The sequence below is a fragment of the Macaca fascicularis genome, chromosome 15 (assembly GCF_037993035.2).
Source record: "Macaca fascicularis isolate 582-1 chromosome 15, T2T-MFA8v1.1".
In the NCBI taxonomy this organism is placed as follows: domain Eukaryota; kingdom Metazoa; phylum Chordata; class Mammalia; order Primates; family Cercopithecidae; genus Macaca; species Macaca fascicularis.
The window spans coordinates 52453264-52472126 of NC_088389.1; the positions used below are offsets into that span (position 1 = coordinate 52453264).

The following is an 18863-nucleotide window of genomic DNA, read 5'->3' on the forward strand; positions in this document are numbered from 1 at the left end:
AGGCGGGAGGATCACTTGAGGCCAGGAGTTCAAGACCAGCCTGGGCAACATAGTGAGACCCTGTTTCCAAGAACAAATCATAAGTAAAAATAAAATAAAAAACGAAGCACTCAGCCAATCTTGATTTTACCTCTTAATATTGTAATTTTATAAGTGTTGTAAATAATTGTGAAATAGATACTTATGTACATAATTTTCAGTAGAGACAGGGTTTCACCATGTTGGCCAGGATGGTCTCGATCTCTTTACCTTCTGATCCACCCACCTCAGCCTCCCAAAGTGCTGGGATTACAGGCATGAGCCACCGCGCCCGGCCCAATTATTTTTTGATAGGTTCCTAGAAGGATAATGGCTTAGGTTCAAGTGTAGGAGCATATTGACTACATTCTTTTTTTAAAGCTTACTAATAAAGACAATTCAATAGCTTGCTTCATTGGACTATCAGGTAATTGTTGGCTCTGGAAATTAAATTCTTAGAATAAATGCTAGCTGGTAGATTACAAACATAAGGTTTATCTATAAATCTAGTGCTCTTCAGAATCTCTTTGTGATAAGTCATTAGCAATAAAGAGAAAATAAAATGGAGCGTTTCTCTGTTTACAGTAAACTCTAATGGGCGCAGAAGTGCAAGTGTCATTCAGGAGACTTTGTCCCTGCTTTCTGTAATCCCTTAACTGCATTCATTCCTTGGCATTCCCTTCCTAACACCTGCCCTTTAAACCCTTCACTTTGCATTGCCATTGGACTTTTAGATTTCCTCCTTATCTTTGACCTTTTTATTTAAGGATGTGACTTTTGGCTAACCTTTGGCCTGTGGGTCAGCAGTTAAGCTGTCCATTCTCCCAGGCTCTTTCATCTTTTGCCTTTTTAGGGACAAAGCCAGTCGTGCATAATTTATACTTATTTTGGTCATCTCAAGCCATTCTTAGGTGATGAAACCTCAGAAGGCAGGTGCTGCCAGGGGTATCCTTGAATAGGAATTATGAGAAACTAACTTTTAAGAAGAGTATTAGACTTTGGGTTTCTCAGAAGAATTCAGCCTGTTCAAGTTTCATTTCAAAGTCATCTTTTAGAGAAAGCTAAAAGAGTACTCTTAACAGAGCCAGTCTTGACATAAGTTTTCACATTTTGAAAGTGGGGATCATTTGCAGTGCTGCTGTAGGGATTAAATATTAGAAACTCTTCCTGAACTCAAGTAGATTTTAGCTTTTTAGGGGAAATGATACACACAGATATCTAAGGTAGGAGAAGTAAGGATCATAAAACACATAAGGGGATTCTAAGGAAGGAGAGATTAGATTAAGTAGTAGAAATGTAGGAGGACTTCATGTAAGAGAGAGTGTTTAAGATCAGCCATGGGCTGGTGCAGTGGCTCATGCCTGTAGTCCCCTCACTTTGGGAGGCCAAGGCAGGAGGATTGCTTGAGCCCAAGAGGTTGAGACCAGCCTGAGCAAGACAGTGAAACCGTTTCTACAAAAAATAAAAAAATAAAAAAAAATTAGCCAGGTGTGGTGACATGCACCTGTAGTCCCAGCTACTCAGGAGGCTGAGGCAGGAGGATCCCTTGAGCCCAGGAGTTTGAGGCTGCAGTGATGGTGCCACTGCACTCCAACCAGAAGAAAAAAGATCAGCCATGTGGAATTTGGCACAGGTGGAGGGGTGAGTAGAACAAGTGAGAATGGGGGTGTTAATTCAAGCATTTGGCATCACAGGAGTAAAGTCACGAGTAGCAAAGAGTGAGCATGTTCAGGGATCTTTAAGTAAAGCGGTTTCATTGGCATGTAGAATACGTACAGGCACTGTGAAGGGTGAAGGGAAGGACACACTGGGGCCAGGCTGCAGAGGGCCTGGTTTGCTAGGGGAGGGCATTTGTCTCAATCTGGTCGACAAGATACTGAAGGTTTTGTAGCAGAGAAGTGATATGAATACAGCTGTGATTTGAGAAGGACCATTATGGAGCTGTGAGAAAAGTGGCATGAAGAGGAAGAAGATTGATTTCAGGTGATGCTGGGCTTTTTTCTATACTAAAGACCATGGGGGAGCTGGTGGGAGGTGGCGGGGACGTGTCAAAGCCAGGATAGTGGCTGTGAAGATGAGAGAAGGGCTGAATGTGCTTAGTAAATTTATGAAATTTTTCTTTAAATGAAAAGAACAATTTCTTTTCTTAAATAATTTATTTGCAATAAATTAACAGTTAAATAACAAATTATAATCAATGGTTAAAAATTCACAAAACATCAACAAATAAAATCTTTGGTTGATATATCTAATCACATTTTACATAGTACAATAATTGAATTTCAGTAAAAAGACATAATATGAAGAAGATTACTGAATGCTATTGAAAAGAGACTAGCATAATGATAAGGTGCTTTTTCATTTTCAATCCTAAAATACTTGGTGGCTGAACAGGGCTCTAGAAAGGCTAAACACAGTGTCTGCAGACCTGGATCTGGGTCCTGGGTTTCCACTAACTGTGCATGTGACCTCTGGAAGTCACTTCAAATCCCTCTAGAACCATTTTCTCCTCCGTAAAATGAGGGACTGGCATTAGCCCATCAAATGATCTATATGAATCAATGGACCTGTTTATACCCGGTGTCTAGAAGTTTCTAGTGGTGTCCATAGCAGACTAAACACTTTTTTTTTGAGACGGAGTCTGTTCTCTGCTGGAGTGCAGTGGTGCGATCTCGGCTCACTGCAACCGCCGCCTCTCAGGTTCAAGCGATTCTTCCTCCTTAGCCTCCCGAGCAGCTGGGATTACAGGCACTCGCCACTACACCCAGCTAATTTTTTTTAGAGATGGGGTCTCAACATGTTGTCCGGGCTGGTCTCGAACTCCTGGCCTCAAGTGATCCTCCCACCTCGGCCTCCCAAAGTGCTGGGATTACAGGTGTGAGCCGTGGCGCCCGCCCCCACTTTTGTTTAAGTTACAGAGTAGCATAGTTATATAATCTGTTGAAACTATTCTGTTGGGCTCAAATGATCTATAAACGGATGTACCATCTAGTGAACCATAATGTTTTTGAATAATAAATTCTTGCTACTGCATCACCAAGCCTTAAGTATAGGACACCAGAGAAGACTCTAGAATGATTTTTGAGTTAGCTTCCAGTCTCAAGGTTTTGGTCCACAATTGACTATATTTTCCTTTTGACAGACACCTTCTTTTTTTCTCTTTCCTTCTTTTCTTTGAGACATGTTGCTCAGGCTGGCCTCAAACTCCTAATATCAAGCAGTCCTCCCATCTCAGCCTCCCACGTAGTTGGGACTACAGGCACATGCCAACACACCTGGTTTAACAGTCGCTTTAACCAAACATGACTTGGTGTACAAAAATGCAAGCAGGCAAAAGAAATCATTTAGGAGGTGAATTACATAAATTAATGATTTAAAGGTTCATCTATTTATTATAGGATTATTTGCAAGATTTCTTTAAATGATATCCCCCTCACATAGGTTAATGAGAACTTGATCTCCTCATGACTTTTCAGGAGCACTCTGTTACATTTCAGTGGAAAGGCCCTCTTTGTCAAAGAAGATCATGGCCCCCTTTGACACAGATCATGGCCCCAGCAGCAGAAAAGTGGACTCATCCTGGGTAGAGAGGCAAAATCCTATATCTAGGCAAAGAGATACTCTACGCTTTCCTTGGCAACATGTTAAAACAAAGCTGATATAAAAATACCGTAAAAAGTGTTATTTTGATTTAATTTCAGATGAGAGAGTAAGTGATGTTAATTGACAACTGTCATCAAAACTTTGAAATGTACTATCACCTGGTAATTTGGGGGTAAGCTTGTGTCCACATAAGCTAGTGAGGAACAAAAATGCACATTCAGGGAAACCATTTTGATCTCTTTGATTATGTGTTTTCCTGGACTATGCTGGGAAGTTGACAAAATACAGTTTAAATAAAGGGCCTAGAAGGAAATCTTACTGGTTCAGATAAATGCATTGTGTTACAAGTACGATTGCTGTATAGAGTTTAATGACACAATGACCTTTCTATTTCAGGGGAATGAGATTGTAAGAGTTTCATCCAGCTTTCTTCCAATCACCACACCAAGGAGGCTCATTTCAACCTTTCACAAGTAAAACACCTTCTGAGTGGCAGGAAATTTAAATTCCTCCATTGTGTATACACTGGAAATCCCTAATCTCAAATCCATCAGTTTCCTACCTATGGTTCAGAAGGTTTTAAAACCAATGTACTGTCAAGAACTCTGGGGAAAGAAAATGTCCCAGAGATAATCAAATGACATTATTTGTATTCCAGGTTCAACTATGGGATTTATCTTTGACTCCAAGTATCATCAGGGTGGCATATGGTGATGGATTCTGCCAGATCCGTGCTATTTCACTGACTTGTTGGGTACCAGTCCTCCCAGCCTAAGACTAAGCTTGATCACCCTTTATCAAATACATCTCATTTTTCAAAACCAACTTTAAAATCTGTGCTGAGGGAAGCATATGCTACTTATTCATCTGAGATCCATTATGAGAAAACTTTTTTTTTTTGGAGACGGCTAATGCTCCATAGCAAAGAAGACAAATTACAAATTCATTAGTTCATTAGAGTCTGGTATTACATTTCTATTGTTTTCTCTAAATGTTTTGTTTAAACTAAGCTCTCTGTTAAATGAGTTGTTAAATGGTAATGTTTGGATTTTCATAATCATAATTGAATTTTACAGGTTTTAAATTAGCAGGAGTTCAGGCTGAGTGAAACGTTTTAATGCCTAACATGTGAAACGAAGGCTTTAGCTAACTTGTTTCAGCTAACTGTTTTTCATAAGAAAACTATGAGCTCTAACACATAAATTATCCAGTCCTTTCCTCTCACAGATATAATCCACTATTTGACTTTAGAAATCACATATGTACAAATGGCTCAGCACAAGTAGCACCTCACACTTTCACAGAGTTGAAAGGACACAGAACCGTTCCACATACCTCTGCCGCATTCCTGTAATCCCCACACCCTAGTCGGGGCTGGGGGCGGAGGTGTCTTTTCGCCACAGATTTTTCCCGCAAGTCTCCCAGGTTGGTTTCTGCAGGGGTTATCTTTCTATTCATCAATCCTAAGATTTGTTTTGTTCACCTTTGATCAAATACATCTCATTTTTCAAAACCATCTTTCAATCTGTTCTGAGGGAAGTATATGCTGCTACTCTCATTCATCTGAGATCCATTATGAGAGAACTTTTTTTTTTTTTTTTTTTTTTTGAGACTGAGCCTCACTCTGTTACCCAGGCTGGAGTGCAGTGGTATAATCTTGGTTCACTGCAACCTCCCCCTCCTGGGTTCAAGCGATTCTCGTGCCTCAGCCTCCTAAGTAGCTGGGATTACAGGTGAGCACTACCACACCTGGCTCATTTTTGTATTTTTAGTAGAAACGGGATTTCACCATGTTGGCCAGGCTGGTCTCGAACTCCTGACCTCAGGTGATCTGCCCATCTCAGCCTCCCAAAGTGCTGGAATTACAGGCGTGAGCCACTGTGCCCAGCCCATCAATCTTAAATTTATGTTGTTCACCCTTGATCAAATCTCATTTTTCAAAACAAACTTTAAAATATGTTCTGAAGGAAGCATATTCTACTTATTCATCTGAGATCCATTATGAGAAAACTTCTTTCTTATAACTGAAGACGTTGAGTAAACAGTGATTTTCAACCTTTTTTTTTTTTTAACTTAGAATTTTTTCTCCAAAAGTCTTATTCAGAACCTGGATTTAAAATAGGCAGAGGTAGGCGGCTCTACCTGACATCTTGGGGGGTGAGAGCCCACAAGTGACATTCCTCATGGCTCCTTTCAGGTCCCTGCAGCTGTGCCTGAGCCACCTCCCAGGAAGCTAAAATTCATGCTTCACAAGTTATCATCAGGTCAGCTCTGGAACATGCAAAAGTCTGTCCACAGGCAGTGACTTCTGAGCAAGTGCTGCCCTGGGAGATGACAGCCAAGAGCCACACTAAGGAATGTGGTGGCTTGGGCCAGGTGAAGGAACCTGGTAGTTCTCAAGCGGAGTCCTGTCCTCCAGACCTGGCAGGTGGGGTCCTTGAGGGAAGCGCCCCAGAATGTTCCCCTGAGCAGGCACTCCCGTCTGTTGCAGGCTTTGCTCCCCCAAGACCTTGACCAAGAAGTTGATATACCTCATTGCTAGGCGAAGCGTTTCATTTTTGCTCAGCTTTTTGTCTGGAGGGTGAGTGGGGATGAGCTTCCTCAGCTTGGCAAAGGCGCTGTTGACATTCTGCTGCCTCCACCGCTCCCTGGTATTTGTGAAGATCTTCCTGGTCATGTCTGAGTTCCTGAGATGGAAAGAGAAAGGGCCCTCAGGGCCAGTATCTTATAAGAGGCCTGATTGTTATCACATGTCCTGCCAAGAACCTGAGATGTTAGATTTTCTTGACTCAGAGCTTAGGTGATTCATTTCCTCATTTTCAGGTTTTTTGACAAGAGAAAAAAATGTAGTAGATGACGGGAAGGTGAGAACAACACCCTTCAGCTTTTTCTCCCTGGCTGTTTTGAAGCCTCCAGTGGAAAGATTGCTTTGTCCCAATACTCCTATTTCTTCCTTCATAACCAACTCTTCCTGATTGTTCAGAATCAGGTACAATATCGATTGAGTTTATGTGTGAATACAATATATGTTTGGCCAATAGAAAGTTTGTTTTCTATTTTTTTGTTTGTTTGTTTTTTTGAGATGGAATCTCACTCTGTCACCCAGGCTGGAGTGCCATGGCACGATCTCAGCTCACTGCAACCTCCAGCTCCCGGGTTTGAGCGATTCTCCTGCCTTAGCCTCCAGAGTAGCTGGGACTATAGGCACCTGCCACCATGCCTGGCTAGTTTTTATATTTTTAGTAGAGACGGGGTTTCACCATGTTGGCCAGGCTGGTCTTAAACTCCTGATCTCAGGTGATCCACCTGCCTCAGCCTCCCAAAGTGCTGGGATTGCAAGCGTGAGTCACCATGCCGGGCCACCAACAGAGAGTTGAGTATGAACCAACAGTGTGTTCTCAGAATGAAGTAAAAAAAGAAAATGATTCTAGGTTTCATAATTTGGAATAGAGAAGACAATACAGCTCTCTTATTAGCTGGCGGACCACATTGGGAGGATTCAGCCCCTCTCTGTAAGAACTAAAATATCCAGACTGGACTATATTTAGAGGAGCAGGAACAGAGTGATGAAGGGTCTTGAAACCCTGTTGTATGAAGAACAGAAGTGGGGGTGTTTAGTCTCACAAAAATGAAAAGACAAGGGGCAGGTGGGAGTGGTTATTTGGCATGTATTCTGTAGAAGATACTTGGGCCTCTTCGGGGCTGCATTGGATGACCTTTCCGAGTCTAGGAGAGTGGTTTATCATCATATACTGCCAAGCATGATGCAGCCATTTTTCACTCCTAGAGGCACGGGCCCCTTTTTTCAGGCGGCTTGGATTAACATGTGCTAATAGGAACACTTGGGAGGCACTGGCAAACAAGCCAAGGTGCAGCCCCAGGCAGTCTGATGCTCTTGGCTTACTGCTATTGGTCTGCTGCCTGCTCCACGCTCAGCTCCCCTGGGCACTGGGCCCTTTCTGGTTCCTCCAAAGACTCATGAATATTCCCAACTCTACCCTTTTGCACAGTGTCATTTTCTGTTCCTTGAATTTCCTCCCCACTCTCTACTTACCTATTTCTTTAAAGAGCAGGCCAGATCTTCTCCTACCACCAAGCCCTGACTCTACAGGAGTCTTCACATAACTCAGCCATCGGTGGAACCATGTGCATGGTGGTCAAGAGCACAGGCTCGCTCCAAGGCCAGAACCCTGGTTTGGCTGTTGGTTCTACTCCCCCTAGCTGTGTGACCTTGAGCAATCTACTTAACCTCTCTGTGTTTCAAATGCCTCATAAGTAAAGAGCAGTTCAGGAGTATTGCATCATTGGGAGGACACATAAAATGATACACATAAAGTACCTTAGCTCAGTGTCTGGTGCATAGTAAAGGCTCAATAAATATTTAATGATTGGCGGGGCTCAGTAGCTCACACCAGAAATCCCAGAGCATTGGCAGGCCAAGGGGGCCAGATCACCTGAGGTCAGGAGTTCAAGACCAGCCTGGCCAACACGGTGAAATTCCATTTCTACTAAAAATACAAAAAATTAGCAGGGCGTGGTGGCGCATGCCTGTAGTCAGGGCCAATTAGGAGACTGAGACAGAAGAATCACTTGAACCCAGGAGGTGGAGGTTGCAATGAGTCGAGATCGCACCATTGCACTCCAGCCTGGGCAACAGAGTGAGACTGTCTCAAAAAAAAAAAAAAAATTAATGATTGCAATTATTATCTCTACAAATAAAACAGAGAAAAGTAAATGTTGTAATTCATCATTTTCTTCCTAATGAAGACGTTGTCATGCATTAGAGAAAGCCTGAGCTTTGTTTATGTGCTCTTTTGATTCACTTTACAGGAATATATGGCGGAGTGTGTGTGTGTGTGTGTGTGTGTGTGTGTGTGTGTGTGTGTAGACCAAAAACCTGGAAGGATTCAGGCCAAACTGTCAACCGTGGTTCCTTGGGAGAAGGACAGTAGATTGGGAGAAGAGAAAAAAGAGAGACTTGTGGTGTTTTATTCTTTTTTTGTATTGTTTTATATATATATATATATATATATATATATATATATTTTTTTTTTTTTTTTTTTTTTTTTTTTTTTTTTTTTTGAGATGGAGTTTCACTCTGTCGCCAGGTTGGAGTGCAGTGGTGCAATCTCGGCTCACTTCTTGGGAGGCACAACTTCTGCCTCCCAGGTTCAAGCAATTTTCCTGCCTCAGCCTCCCTAGTAGCTGGAACTACAGGCGCACGCCACTAGGTCCAGCTAATTTTTTGTAATTTTAGTAGAAAAGGGGTTTCACCATCCTGGCCAGGACAGTTTCGATCTCCTGACCTCATGATCCGCCCGCCTCGGTCTCCCAGAGTGCTGGAATTATTCTCAGCACGGCACTGGACTCTCTAACCCAGACACAAGCAGGAAAGGCAACAAGAAAGGAACTGGAATGGGGAAACATCCGGGGGGCCTGGAGATGCTCACTGGCGTGAGCCACTGTGCCCAGCTGTTTTATATTTTTATAATAAATTATTCATGTATTATTTGCTTCATAACAGAAGAAATGTTTTAAATGCTTATGGGCTTTAGAGCAGAAACATCCAGCTTTGAATCTCTGCTCTCGATGTCCTAGTTATCATTTAACTTCTCGAAGCCTCGGTTTTCTTCTCTGGAAAACGGAGGGAGATACAGCCATCAGCAGGACTTTTGTGAGGATTACACGAAATGCATTACAAAGTGTCTGGCACATAGATGCTAAATAAATGTAGCAATTTCCTCCCTATACACATGGAAAGCATCATTGTTGCAAAGAAAAGCATTTTTCTTTCTTTTTGTTCTTTTTTTAAAAAACTATTTTTGGTAGAGAGAGGGTCTCACTATGTTGCCCAGGCTGGCCTGGAACTCCTGGGCTCAAGCAATCCTCCTGCCTCAGCCTCCCAAATTGCTGGGATTATGGGTGAACCACTGCACCAACTGCATTTTTCAATCACCTCTCTGCCCCCTGGACATTTCCCCATCCCAGTTCCTTTCTTGTTGCCTTTCCTGCTTGTGTCTAGGTTGGAGAGTCCAGTGCTGTGCTGAGAATTCATGGTGAACTGGAAGCACAGCAGCACAAGGTCACCGCATGGCTTCCAGCTCACCCCACTGTCCGCTTGCACCCACATCCTCTCTCCCTGGAGACATTCCTAGTTGGACCCAAGGACCAATTACAATACTATGCACTCCAAGCTTTGGGACCAACATTTGCCGACACTGCGAGCCAGGTATTGTGCTTGCTGCTGAATGCTGAGGAGCTGGCTGATTGTATTAACGTGTGAGGGAAGCACTGCGACTGCAGGAGCAGAGAAGCAGTAGCTAGCCAGGCATTCTAGCGGGCTCCCAGACAGGGCAAGTAGCCTTCCAAAACTGAAAGGGGTGGGCCAGGTGATCCCCAGGACCTCATTCTACTCAGAAATGCTACAATGCCCCGCCCATTTCCTTTTTTTTTGGACAGAGTTTTGCTCCTGTCGCCCAGGCTGGAGTGTAGTGGCCAATCTCGTTGCTCCCTGCAACCTCTACCTCCCGTGGCGCAGTCTCGGCTCACTGCAACCTCGTCTCACGGGTTCAAGTGATTCTCCTGCCTCAGCCTACCAAGTAGCTGGGATTGCAGGTGCCCGCCACTACACCCAGCTACTTTTTGTATTTTTAGTAGAGATGAGTTTTCACCACGTTGGCCAGGCTGGTCTCAAACTCCTAACCTCAGGTGATCCACCTGCGTTGGCCTCCCAAAGTGTTGGGATTACAGGCGTGAGCCACCATGTCTGGCCCCATTGCCTTTTATCTAACCTAAGTCATTTCTGAATAATCTGACCTTTGGTTCTACAATGAAAACCTGAGTGTTGTCAGAACTATACCCAAGTATACCTAAAATATAAAAGTTTGAACCTGAATCAAGGGGATTTTAAGGTAGAAAACTATCTAGTTTTGTTCACACTGATGCTGGCCAGGATTGTGGCAGCAAAGTTACATTCATGCTTCTCTTATCAAAAGAGGGTTTAGCTCATTCACTAAGTCAACCATAGTCCCATGGGGGGTCTTTTTCAAGCTGGGAGGAAAAAAGATTAGGCAGGATAAACTAACTGTGTTGTTCTTTTCTAAGAGGGCTCTATCCTATTGTACTAGAAACAGACAGAAAAACAAACAAACAAACAAACAAAAAAACAGAGAAAACTGGCTTCTAAAATGTAGTCTCCATCCTAGGAGGTGCTTAATCATTCCTTGTTGATTTATCCTCAAGTGTGTTCGTCTCCTTCTCCAAATGGGAAACAGAAATCAGTGGTTTAACAAGCTGGAAAAGCTCAAAGTAGAGGTCACTGGAAAATTACTGAAGTACTTATTAAATCAAAGGAAAACTGCATTTAGTGTTTTTCCAGTCACAAGGACTGATTGCTGCTAATCGTGATCTCAGAGTAATGTAAGAGCTAAAAAAAAAAAAAAAAAAAAGGACTAGATGCCACAGAATCGGAGAACATTTGATAGATGCCAAAACAGAGGTGAAGCATTTAGGCCACACAGGGAATCAGTGGTATAGCCTGTGTCCCAGGCCTGGATATTGACGCATTTACGTCACCACTGAGGACTCCTGCCGGGTCAGGGTTCATAACCTTTTTTGTACCATGGACCCTTCTAGGAGTCTGGGGAAGCCTAGGGACAGATTCATTTTCAGAACAATGATTTTTAAATACATAAAGTAAAAAGGCTTTGGTTCTCGTCTCAGAATAATTATTTTAAGTCCATAAATTAAAAATACATAGACACAGAAAATAACTAATTATATTTAGTAGTTATTAAAATAAAATACAATATAGCAATACATGTGCTTCATATTTAACACATTAAATAACTAGACTTATTATGATAATCTCTAAAAAGTGATACGTAAATGATGTTTTCAAAAGATCTGCAACATCTGTGACATGAAATGCACGCATCTATGATTTCTATTGGTGACAAATTCACCACCACAGCTAATACTACTACAGTTTATTACCCACATTCATAAATAAAGGAAATGCTATGTTTAGATGAAAGGTTAGTGGAAGTAAAGATGTAATTTTTCTCCATCCAAATTCATAGCACCCCTGAATTCTATCTGTATATCCCTGGGTGGATGGGGGTTGGGTACCCCAGGTTAAGAATGCCTGGGTTGGAGGAAAGTCAGGTAGAAACACCAGGAACATAGATACGCATAAATCCTCTGTTTATATTGTCGCTACTGAAGGTAACACATTAGCAAAGAAAAGAAGGACACACTCCCCCAAGGTGACCAATGCCCCTAACAGGAGCTGCTACTTTTTGTGCCAAGGGTTCCTGGACACGAAGCCCGGGTTCACCAGAAAGGGTGCAGCACAGGCTCACAGCTAACACTGGGGGGCCTGTCCCAGGCATTCACACACATGCAGCTCTTTCTTCATTCAGCTTTAAATTTATCTTCCTGGCATTTGGTCCGGTGCATTTGTCTCTTCTTTCACCTTTCTCTTGAAAGTAAGTGAAAATACTTGCCATGAAGGGTGGTTTATATAGTTAGATTGGGGAACAGTGCTTAACCTCCAATATGAGGCACAGCTCTGCCTTTTGAAGTTAGTATAGAAGTAATACGAGCTCATTTAAGAAAAAAATAAATCAAGCATACACATGTGCCTGAAGTAAAGCATAAAAGGCTCCCTACCTGTTTAGCTACTCGGTCTCACTCCCCAGCCGCAGCCAGTTTGGTGTGTGTATCACACATACACACACACACCCTTTAAAATCACCATATATATTTTGCAAGTCACTTTTCTCACACAACTCTGCATGTTGATATATTAAATCAGCAGCACACAGTATGAATTCTGCTCTTCAGCGCCGTTCACGGTAGCCTCACGCTGGGGGAAGCCACCTGTTCTAAGATGCACCCAATCCCTGCACCGTGCAGCCTGGACGCACCTCGAATACCTGCCCAACCTTCTTCCCTTGCCCGCTTCGCTTCCAGGCCTTTCCGTTTTTCTTATTATAACGTTGCTCCCCCTTGCAAACCATTGCCTTGCCTAATGACTAAGTATTTAGGGAGTCCAGGAAAGCATCTCGTGGCTGAAGTCTCGAATCTGCCAGGTGTCCGGGAGTCGCTCAGGGATGCGCGAGCTCCTTGAAGGGCTCTGGGAGACGCGCTGTCGGGCGCGGTATAAGTGGGTACGCGGCATCACGCATAAAAGCGACGCGGCCCCGCCAACACGCTAGAGAGTCAGCCTAGCACCCGAGCCACCGCCCCTGCCCCGCGGAAGGTCCCCGGGTCTTCCCATCGAATTGGCTCGGTGGCTGCTACCAAGTCTCGGCCGCACTCCTGCTCTCCCGGGTGAGTGTGGCTCAGCAAGAGACCCGCAGGCCCACGAGCCCGGCCCTGGTGGCGCCCACGTACCCCCGGAGTCCACGCACCTCCTCGCAAAGAGCCCGCGCCGTCGCCGTCGCCCTCGCCGGCCGTGTGCGCCCTCGCCTGGACGCCGCGCCGCCGCCGCCTTTATAGGACACCGCCCTTTGTCTCGCGGGGCCCGGGGGCCCTTTCCCGACAGGGACTCCCACCGGTTCCTCCCCACTCCCCGCGCCCGGGCTTCCCGAGACCAGCCCTCTCTTGTGCCCTGGAAAGGGAGCAAGGGAGGAAGGAGAGCCCCGCCTTATGTGAGGCTTGGGGGCGGTAAGGGGGTCCTGCTACCCACCTGGGCTGGGGGAGCCGCTTACTAACCTCCTTCTCCAACACATTCAACCCTGGGAAAGTCCGTATCCGTTGTTAATTCATCAGATGCTTATTAAGCGCCAGTGAGCCTCTAACTGGAGTTCAGGAACCGCTTGCTTCAGAATCACAGGTGGGGAAGGAGGATCCCAACACCCACAACCCAAACCCATGAAACCAGGATTTTTCGGAGGTGGGGGTGGGGTCTGAAATCTGCATTTTTAAAGCCTAAGTATTTCAGGAGATTAAGATGCACTGCAGAATTTAACAGTCACTGTACTGGGTAGGTTCCCGAATTTATCCATTTCAGTTTGCACAGTGCCCAGCACTAATATTGATTATTTCATTGAGGGAGGGGACTTCTAATTGGTCTTCCTGCTTCTGGACTTGCCTCCTTCTGTCTATTCTCCAACATCATCCAGAATGATGCTATGAAAACACAAGTCAGATTCTGGTCACTTCTCTGCTCGAAATCCCGCAGTGGCTCTCCATTTCACTGACTTATGCCGAAGCCTTTATAATGAGCCCAGGGATATCTTTTATCCCTCTGAGCTGTCTCCTCTCCCTGGGGCTCACTCAGCTCTAGCCACTTTGGTCTCTTTGTTGTTTCAGGAACTCACCTCAGAGTCTTTTCACTTTTCACTGTTTCCTCTGCCTTAAACACTCTTCCCCCAAGTTATCCACGATTCCCTCCCTAACCTCCTTTCATTCGTTCAACACATTATTACCGAGAGCTTACGATGAGCCAGGCCCTGTTCTAATTCCTGGGGACACAACTTCAAACAAAACAGATAAAAGTCCTTGCCCTCAAGGAGCTGACATTCTTTAGGTCTTTACTCAAATGGCACCTTCTCAGTGAAGTCTCTGACCACAATATCTAAAATTGCACCGTCTGTCTGGCATGGTGGTGAGCCTGTAATCCCACCTACTCCAGAGGCTGAGGCAAGAGGATCACTTGAGGCCAGGAGTCTGAGGCTGTAGTGCACTATGATCGCACCTGTGAGTAGCCACAACACTCCAGCCTGGCCAACATAGTGAGACCTTATCTCTTTAAAATAAATAAATAAATAAAATTGTTCCTTCACACACACACACACACACACACACACACACACACACACACACACACAGTCTTCATCCTTCTGTTTTATTCTTCTTAACACTTATCCCCACTTAGTAATATTTACTTATTTATCTTCTCTGCCTTTCCCCACCCCATCTACTCCCAGTGAATAGGTGTTCATTAAATGTTAATTAATGAATGAATAAGTAATGAATTCCCAGGTACCACTCTCTCTGAAAGATCTGGTATAGGACCTGGCACAATAAATTCACAAATGAATTCCAGCTTAGTGGATAAGAGCAAAGGGCTCTGGAGTTACATTACCCGGGTGGAAATTCCTTGTCTATTCACTTTTGTGATCCTAGGCAAATTATAGAATTTATGCTTGCCTTAGTCCTTATCTGTAAAATGGGGACAATGACAGAATTGTGAGGACTAAACGAGAAAAAGGTAGGTAAAGCATTTAGCAGTATGCCTAGCACACAGTTGGTATATTGTAAATTTTATTGTGGTCCACTGTATTATTGTTAACAACTATTGGCTCCCTTCCCTGGGAGAGAATAATATACCCCACTCACTGCCATGTGATTGGCAGCACCTCCCTGTAAGTGGAGGAACTATACTTCCCTGCCCCATTGCCAGGCTTGACCATACAACTTGCATCAGCCAATAGAATGTGAGCAGCCCTAACGTTGATCTTGATGGAGCAGAAGCTTTACAAGGGATTGCTGGACCCGGCGCTGTGGCTCACGCCTGTAATCCCAGCACTTTGGGAGGCCAAGGCGGACAGATCACTTGAGATCAGGAGTTTGAGACCAGCCTGGTCAACATGGTGAAACCTTATCTCTACTGAAAAAAGTGAAAAATTAGCCGGGCATGGTGGCGCATGACTGTAATCCCAGCTACTCAGGAGGCTGAGGCAGGAGAATGACTTGAACTTGGGAAGCAGGGGTTGCAGTGAGCCGAGATCGTGCCACTGCATTCCAGCCTGGGGATAGAGCAAGACTCGTTGGGATTTCTGGATGGGCTCAGCTATGAGAAAGTTGGTTTGGGGTTGCTCGTGCAGACTGGACACCATGGAGCAAACCCGCAACCAACCATATAACATGAGTGAGAAATAAATCTTTATTGTTGTAAGTCACTGAGACTTTGGGGTTGTCACACCACCACCCATCTTACCCACCTCCAAAAGAAACAATACAGTTTCATTATAAATTAAAACGGTGTTGCATAAATTGCTAGGTTATGGTGGTAGGCGGGGAGTGGGGTAGGATGGGGAGGTGGGCATGAAGGTGAGGAAAGTTCTGTATCTATTTTCAAGGCACTAACAGCTATTGGAAGGGAGAAGACATGACAACATGACTAATATGACAGACAGTCCTGAATGCGAGAGTGTGAAATTAGAGTTAGGGATGGAGAGGTAGAAGATTCTAGCTGGGGGATCAGAGGTTACTCATGGGATAGATGGCATTTAAACTAGGCCTTGAAGCAAGGGTGGCTCTGACATTTATGGGGGCCATGATAAGGGTACAAATGGAGACTCCATCCCCATCCCCATTCTTTTCCCACCCGCTAGCTCTGTCCTTTTCTGTGAAGGGTCTTGTAAATATGATGTGAACTCCCAGCCCACATGGGCCTAGGGAATAGCCTTATCCAGGCCCTGGAAATGGGCTCATGGTCATTTGAACAGAAATTCAGGGGTCCCAGATTCCCAGAATATGTTCTAGAAGGTGGGGCATGGGGGTTGGGTGAGCACTGGAGGAGGGCCAGAGCAGGGCCATCTAAAAGTACACTGTCCAGGGCAGGAGCTCTGACTGCTGGGTGCCCGGTGGAAGGGTGGTGAAGACTGGGTAGGAATTATAATACAAGTGTAGGGGTGGAGGAGAGGGCAGCCCAGACAAATACAACTGTGTGCTTTGAACATGGGAATAGTATGTTTAGTTACAGGTTGCAAGACTCATTCTGGTGGCAGTATAGAGGAGGGATTGGAGGGTGGATTGGGGAAAATTAGTTGGTAAAAAGGGATCTTTAGAAACATAACCTAAGGCCAGGTGCGGTGGTTCACGCTTGTAATCTCAGCATTTTGGGAGGCCAAGGCAGGTGGATCATCTCAGGTCAGGGGTTTGAGAACAACCTGACCAACATGGTGAAACCTCATGTCTACTAAAAATACAAAAAATAGCCAGGTGTGGTGGTGCACACCTGTAATCCCAGCTACTCGGGACGTTGAGACATGAGAATCACTTTGCTTGAGGCAGAGGTTGCAGTGAGCCGAGATCACGCCACTGCACTCCAACCTGCACAACAGAGACTCCATCTCGAAAAACAAACAAACAACAACTACAAAAACTAATATTTGCAATAAGCTTCCCTGATTTGCTCCTCTTTCTGCTCCTCTGTTCTCCCTATGTGGCAGTTCTAATACAGCAAATGTTACATTTTGAAGCAATAACCTGTATTAATCTTCACCTTAGCCAAAAACTGTAAAGTGATAATATTTTTTTCAATGGCATATTTTACAGCTGAGAAAAAGAATCGTGATAACAGGATAGCAAGATTGGAAATGGATGATGCTAAACAAAACAATTAGCTGTCAAATAGGATCTGTGTGCAAGTGGACAAGGACTCAGAGAAAGGACAAGGGCTACAGAGAAAGGAGCACGACTGTGTTGACATCCTAGGACCGGGGTTGATGGTTTTTTCCTTTTCAAAACGTTCTTAAATGTTATTGTTGGTTTTATGCTTTTAGAAGCAGGGGAAACAATCTTTGCTGCATCATTCCACTAGCAGTGATCCTTCAGAATGATGGGTCCTCTCCCATGCCAGTCTCCCAATGTAGAGAATTTCGGGGCTAGGACCTGCAGGGGAAGGGGTTGAAGTAGGAATTTACATAAGCCGATTATTGGGGGATTAGGTTTGGGCAGCTAAACGCCTCTGTGTGCTTGAGCTAAAACCCTTACTATTCATGGCTCTCACCGCCCCCTGGAGAGACTGCACCTGCGAGCTCCTGGGGAGGAAACAGAGGGTTGGGGAGGGAAGGGCAGGTCACTAGGAGAGCCTGGACACTGTCAGGCTTTCTGGTTCTCCCGGTTTAATTGATCTGTCTGGATTAGCCTGTGATGACTGGCCTTCTAGTCCTGTATGCAGGGCTTGTCAGTTTCAGGAAAGACCAAACCTGGGATTTCTGTTTTATATTTTATTCATAAAAGTAGAGACAGAATCTCGCCATCTTGCCCAAGCTGATCTTGAACTCTTGGGGTCAAACAATCCTCCAGACTTGGCTTCCCAAAGCGTTGGGATTACAGGAGTCGGCCACCGCCATGGTCCAAACCTAGGACTTTTGGAAGGGATTTCTGCCAGGCCGAGTGGGTGCAGGCCAAGATTGTTTTGGCTGGAGGTCAAGCATCAGCCTTAGCCAGTCATAAAACTCTCTTCTTCCCTCCTCCATTCTTGGCCCCTTTACCAATCTCCAATTCTACGTATTGAGGCCCTATTCATCCATCCATCTCTCCGTTTATCCAGTCATTTATTCATCCCTTCTTCCATCCACCTATTGTACATGCATCCATTAATTTATGAAACATGAATTAGCTGGTTCTTGATATTTAATTTACTGGTAAATCCTTCTAGGTAGGTTTTGTTCCTTCACATGTTCTCTCTCTCCTTAATTTTGGTACTTTGACATATAAATTTGGACCTTTTCAGATTCATTAGTAGAGTGTTATATACAGTTATTCGGTTACTTTTTAAAATCTCTGTATTTGTTTTATCCCCTTTCTCATGCCTCATGTTATGTGTTTATGATTTCTCTCTCCCTTCTTGATCAGTGTTGCAAAAGTCTGTTCACTTTATTACTCTTAAAAAAAACTAGCTCTGGGATTTGCTTTTTCAAATACACTTTCTGCTATATCTTCATTAAATCTGTTCTTTTTGTTTATGTTTATTTTATTTCCTCTCCACTCTACCACTCTTGGATTGAATGCTTATTTATTTTTACTCTTTCTTGTTTAGTAAGCAAAGCACTCCAGGCTGTGAACTTTCTTCTGATAGACCTTTGGGGATATCCCGTTTCCATTTGTAGTATCATTGTCATTGGTTTCTAATGTCAGTTGCTTATTTTTCTTTTAGAAAGTGTTTTTAAATTTTCTTGTTGTTGTATTTTTTTTGGCAACCATTTGCTATTAGTTTCTAATTTTATTGCAGTATAGTGAAATATATGCCCTACATGTTTTTTGCTTTGGGATATTTATTGAGAATTTTCTCTTTGATAAAACATATATTCAACTTTTATAAATGTTTCACAGGTACTAGAAAAGGAGGTATATTCTCTGTTTGAATGGTAAAATGTCTTTTTACACATCCATTAAATAAATCTATATTCTTGGAAGTTTTGGTCTATTTGATCTATTCAAGAGAACACTGTGTGAAAATCTCCCTTTACTATTTTGTGTCTGTTCTTTTTGTTTTCTGG

At 43.9% G+C, this 18863-nt stretch overlaps 2 protein-coding genes across 6 annotated transcripts in view; both read right to left on the reverse strand.

The window, feature by feature from the left end:
* Window positions 1-5012: 5012 nt before the first annotated feature.
* Window positions 5013-18863, reverse strand: part of FKTN (fukutin) — a 94243-nt gene continuing 80392 nt past the window's right edge. For both annotated transcript variants that reach the window (XM_074016933.1, XM_074016932.1), the window contains one exon: window positions 5013-6308. In XM_074016933.1, coding sequence (XP_073873034.1) covers window positions 6295-6308 — 14 coding nt within the window. In that variant the 3' untranslated portion in view covers window positions 5013-6294. The remainder of the gene's footprint in view (window positions 6309-18863) is intronic.
* TAL2 (TAL bHLH transcription factor 2) overlaps window positions 5013-18863 on the reverse strand; it is a 48906-nt gene continuing 35055 nt past the window's right edge. The window contains exons 1-2 of one of the 4 annotated variants that reach the window (XM_005581137.5): window positions 13038-13093; window positions 5013-6308 (exon numbers count right to left, since the gene is read on the reverse strand). In XM_005581137.5, coding sequence (XP_005581194.1) covers window positions 5972-6298 — 327 coding nt within the window. In that variant the 5' untranslated portion in view covers window positions 6299-6308; window positions 13038-13093 and the 3' untranslated portion in view covers window positions 5013-5971. Of the gene's footprint in view, window positions 6309-12294; window positions 12490-13037; window positions 13094-13315; window positions 13430-18863 lie in introns of those variants that run through there. The other 3 variants (XM_045373580.3, XM_045373581.3, XM_045373583.3) reach the window with 3 other exon arrangements.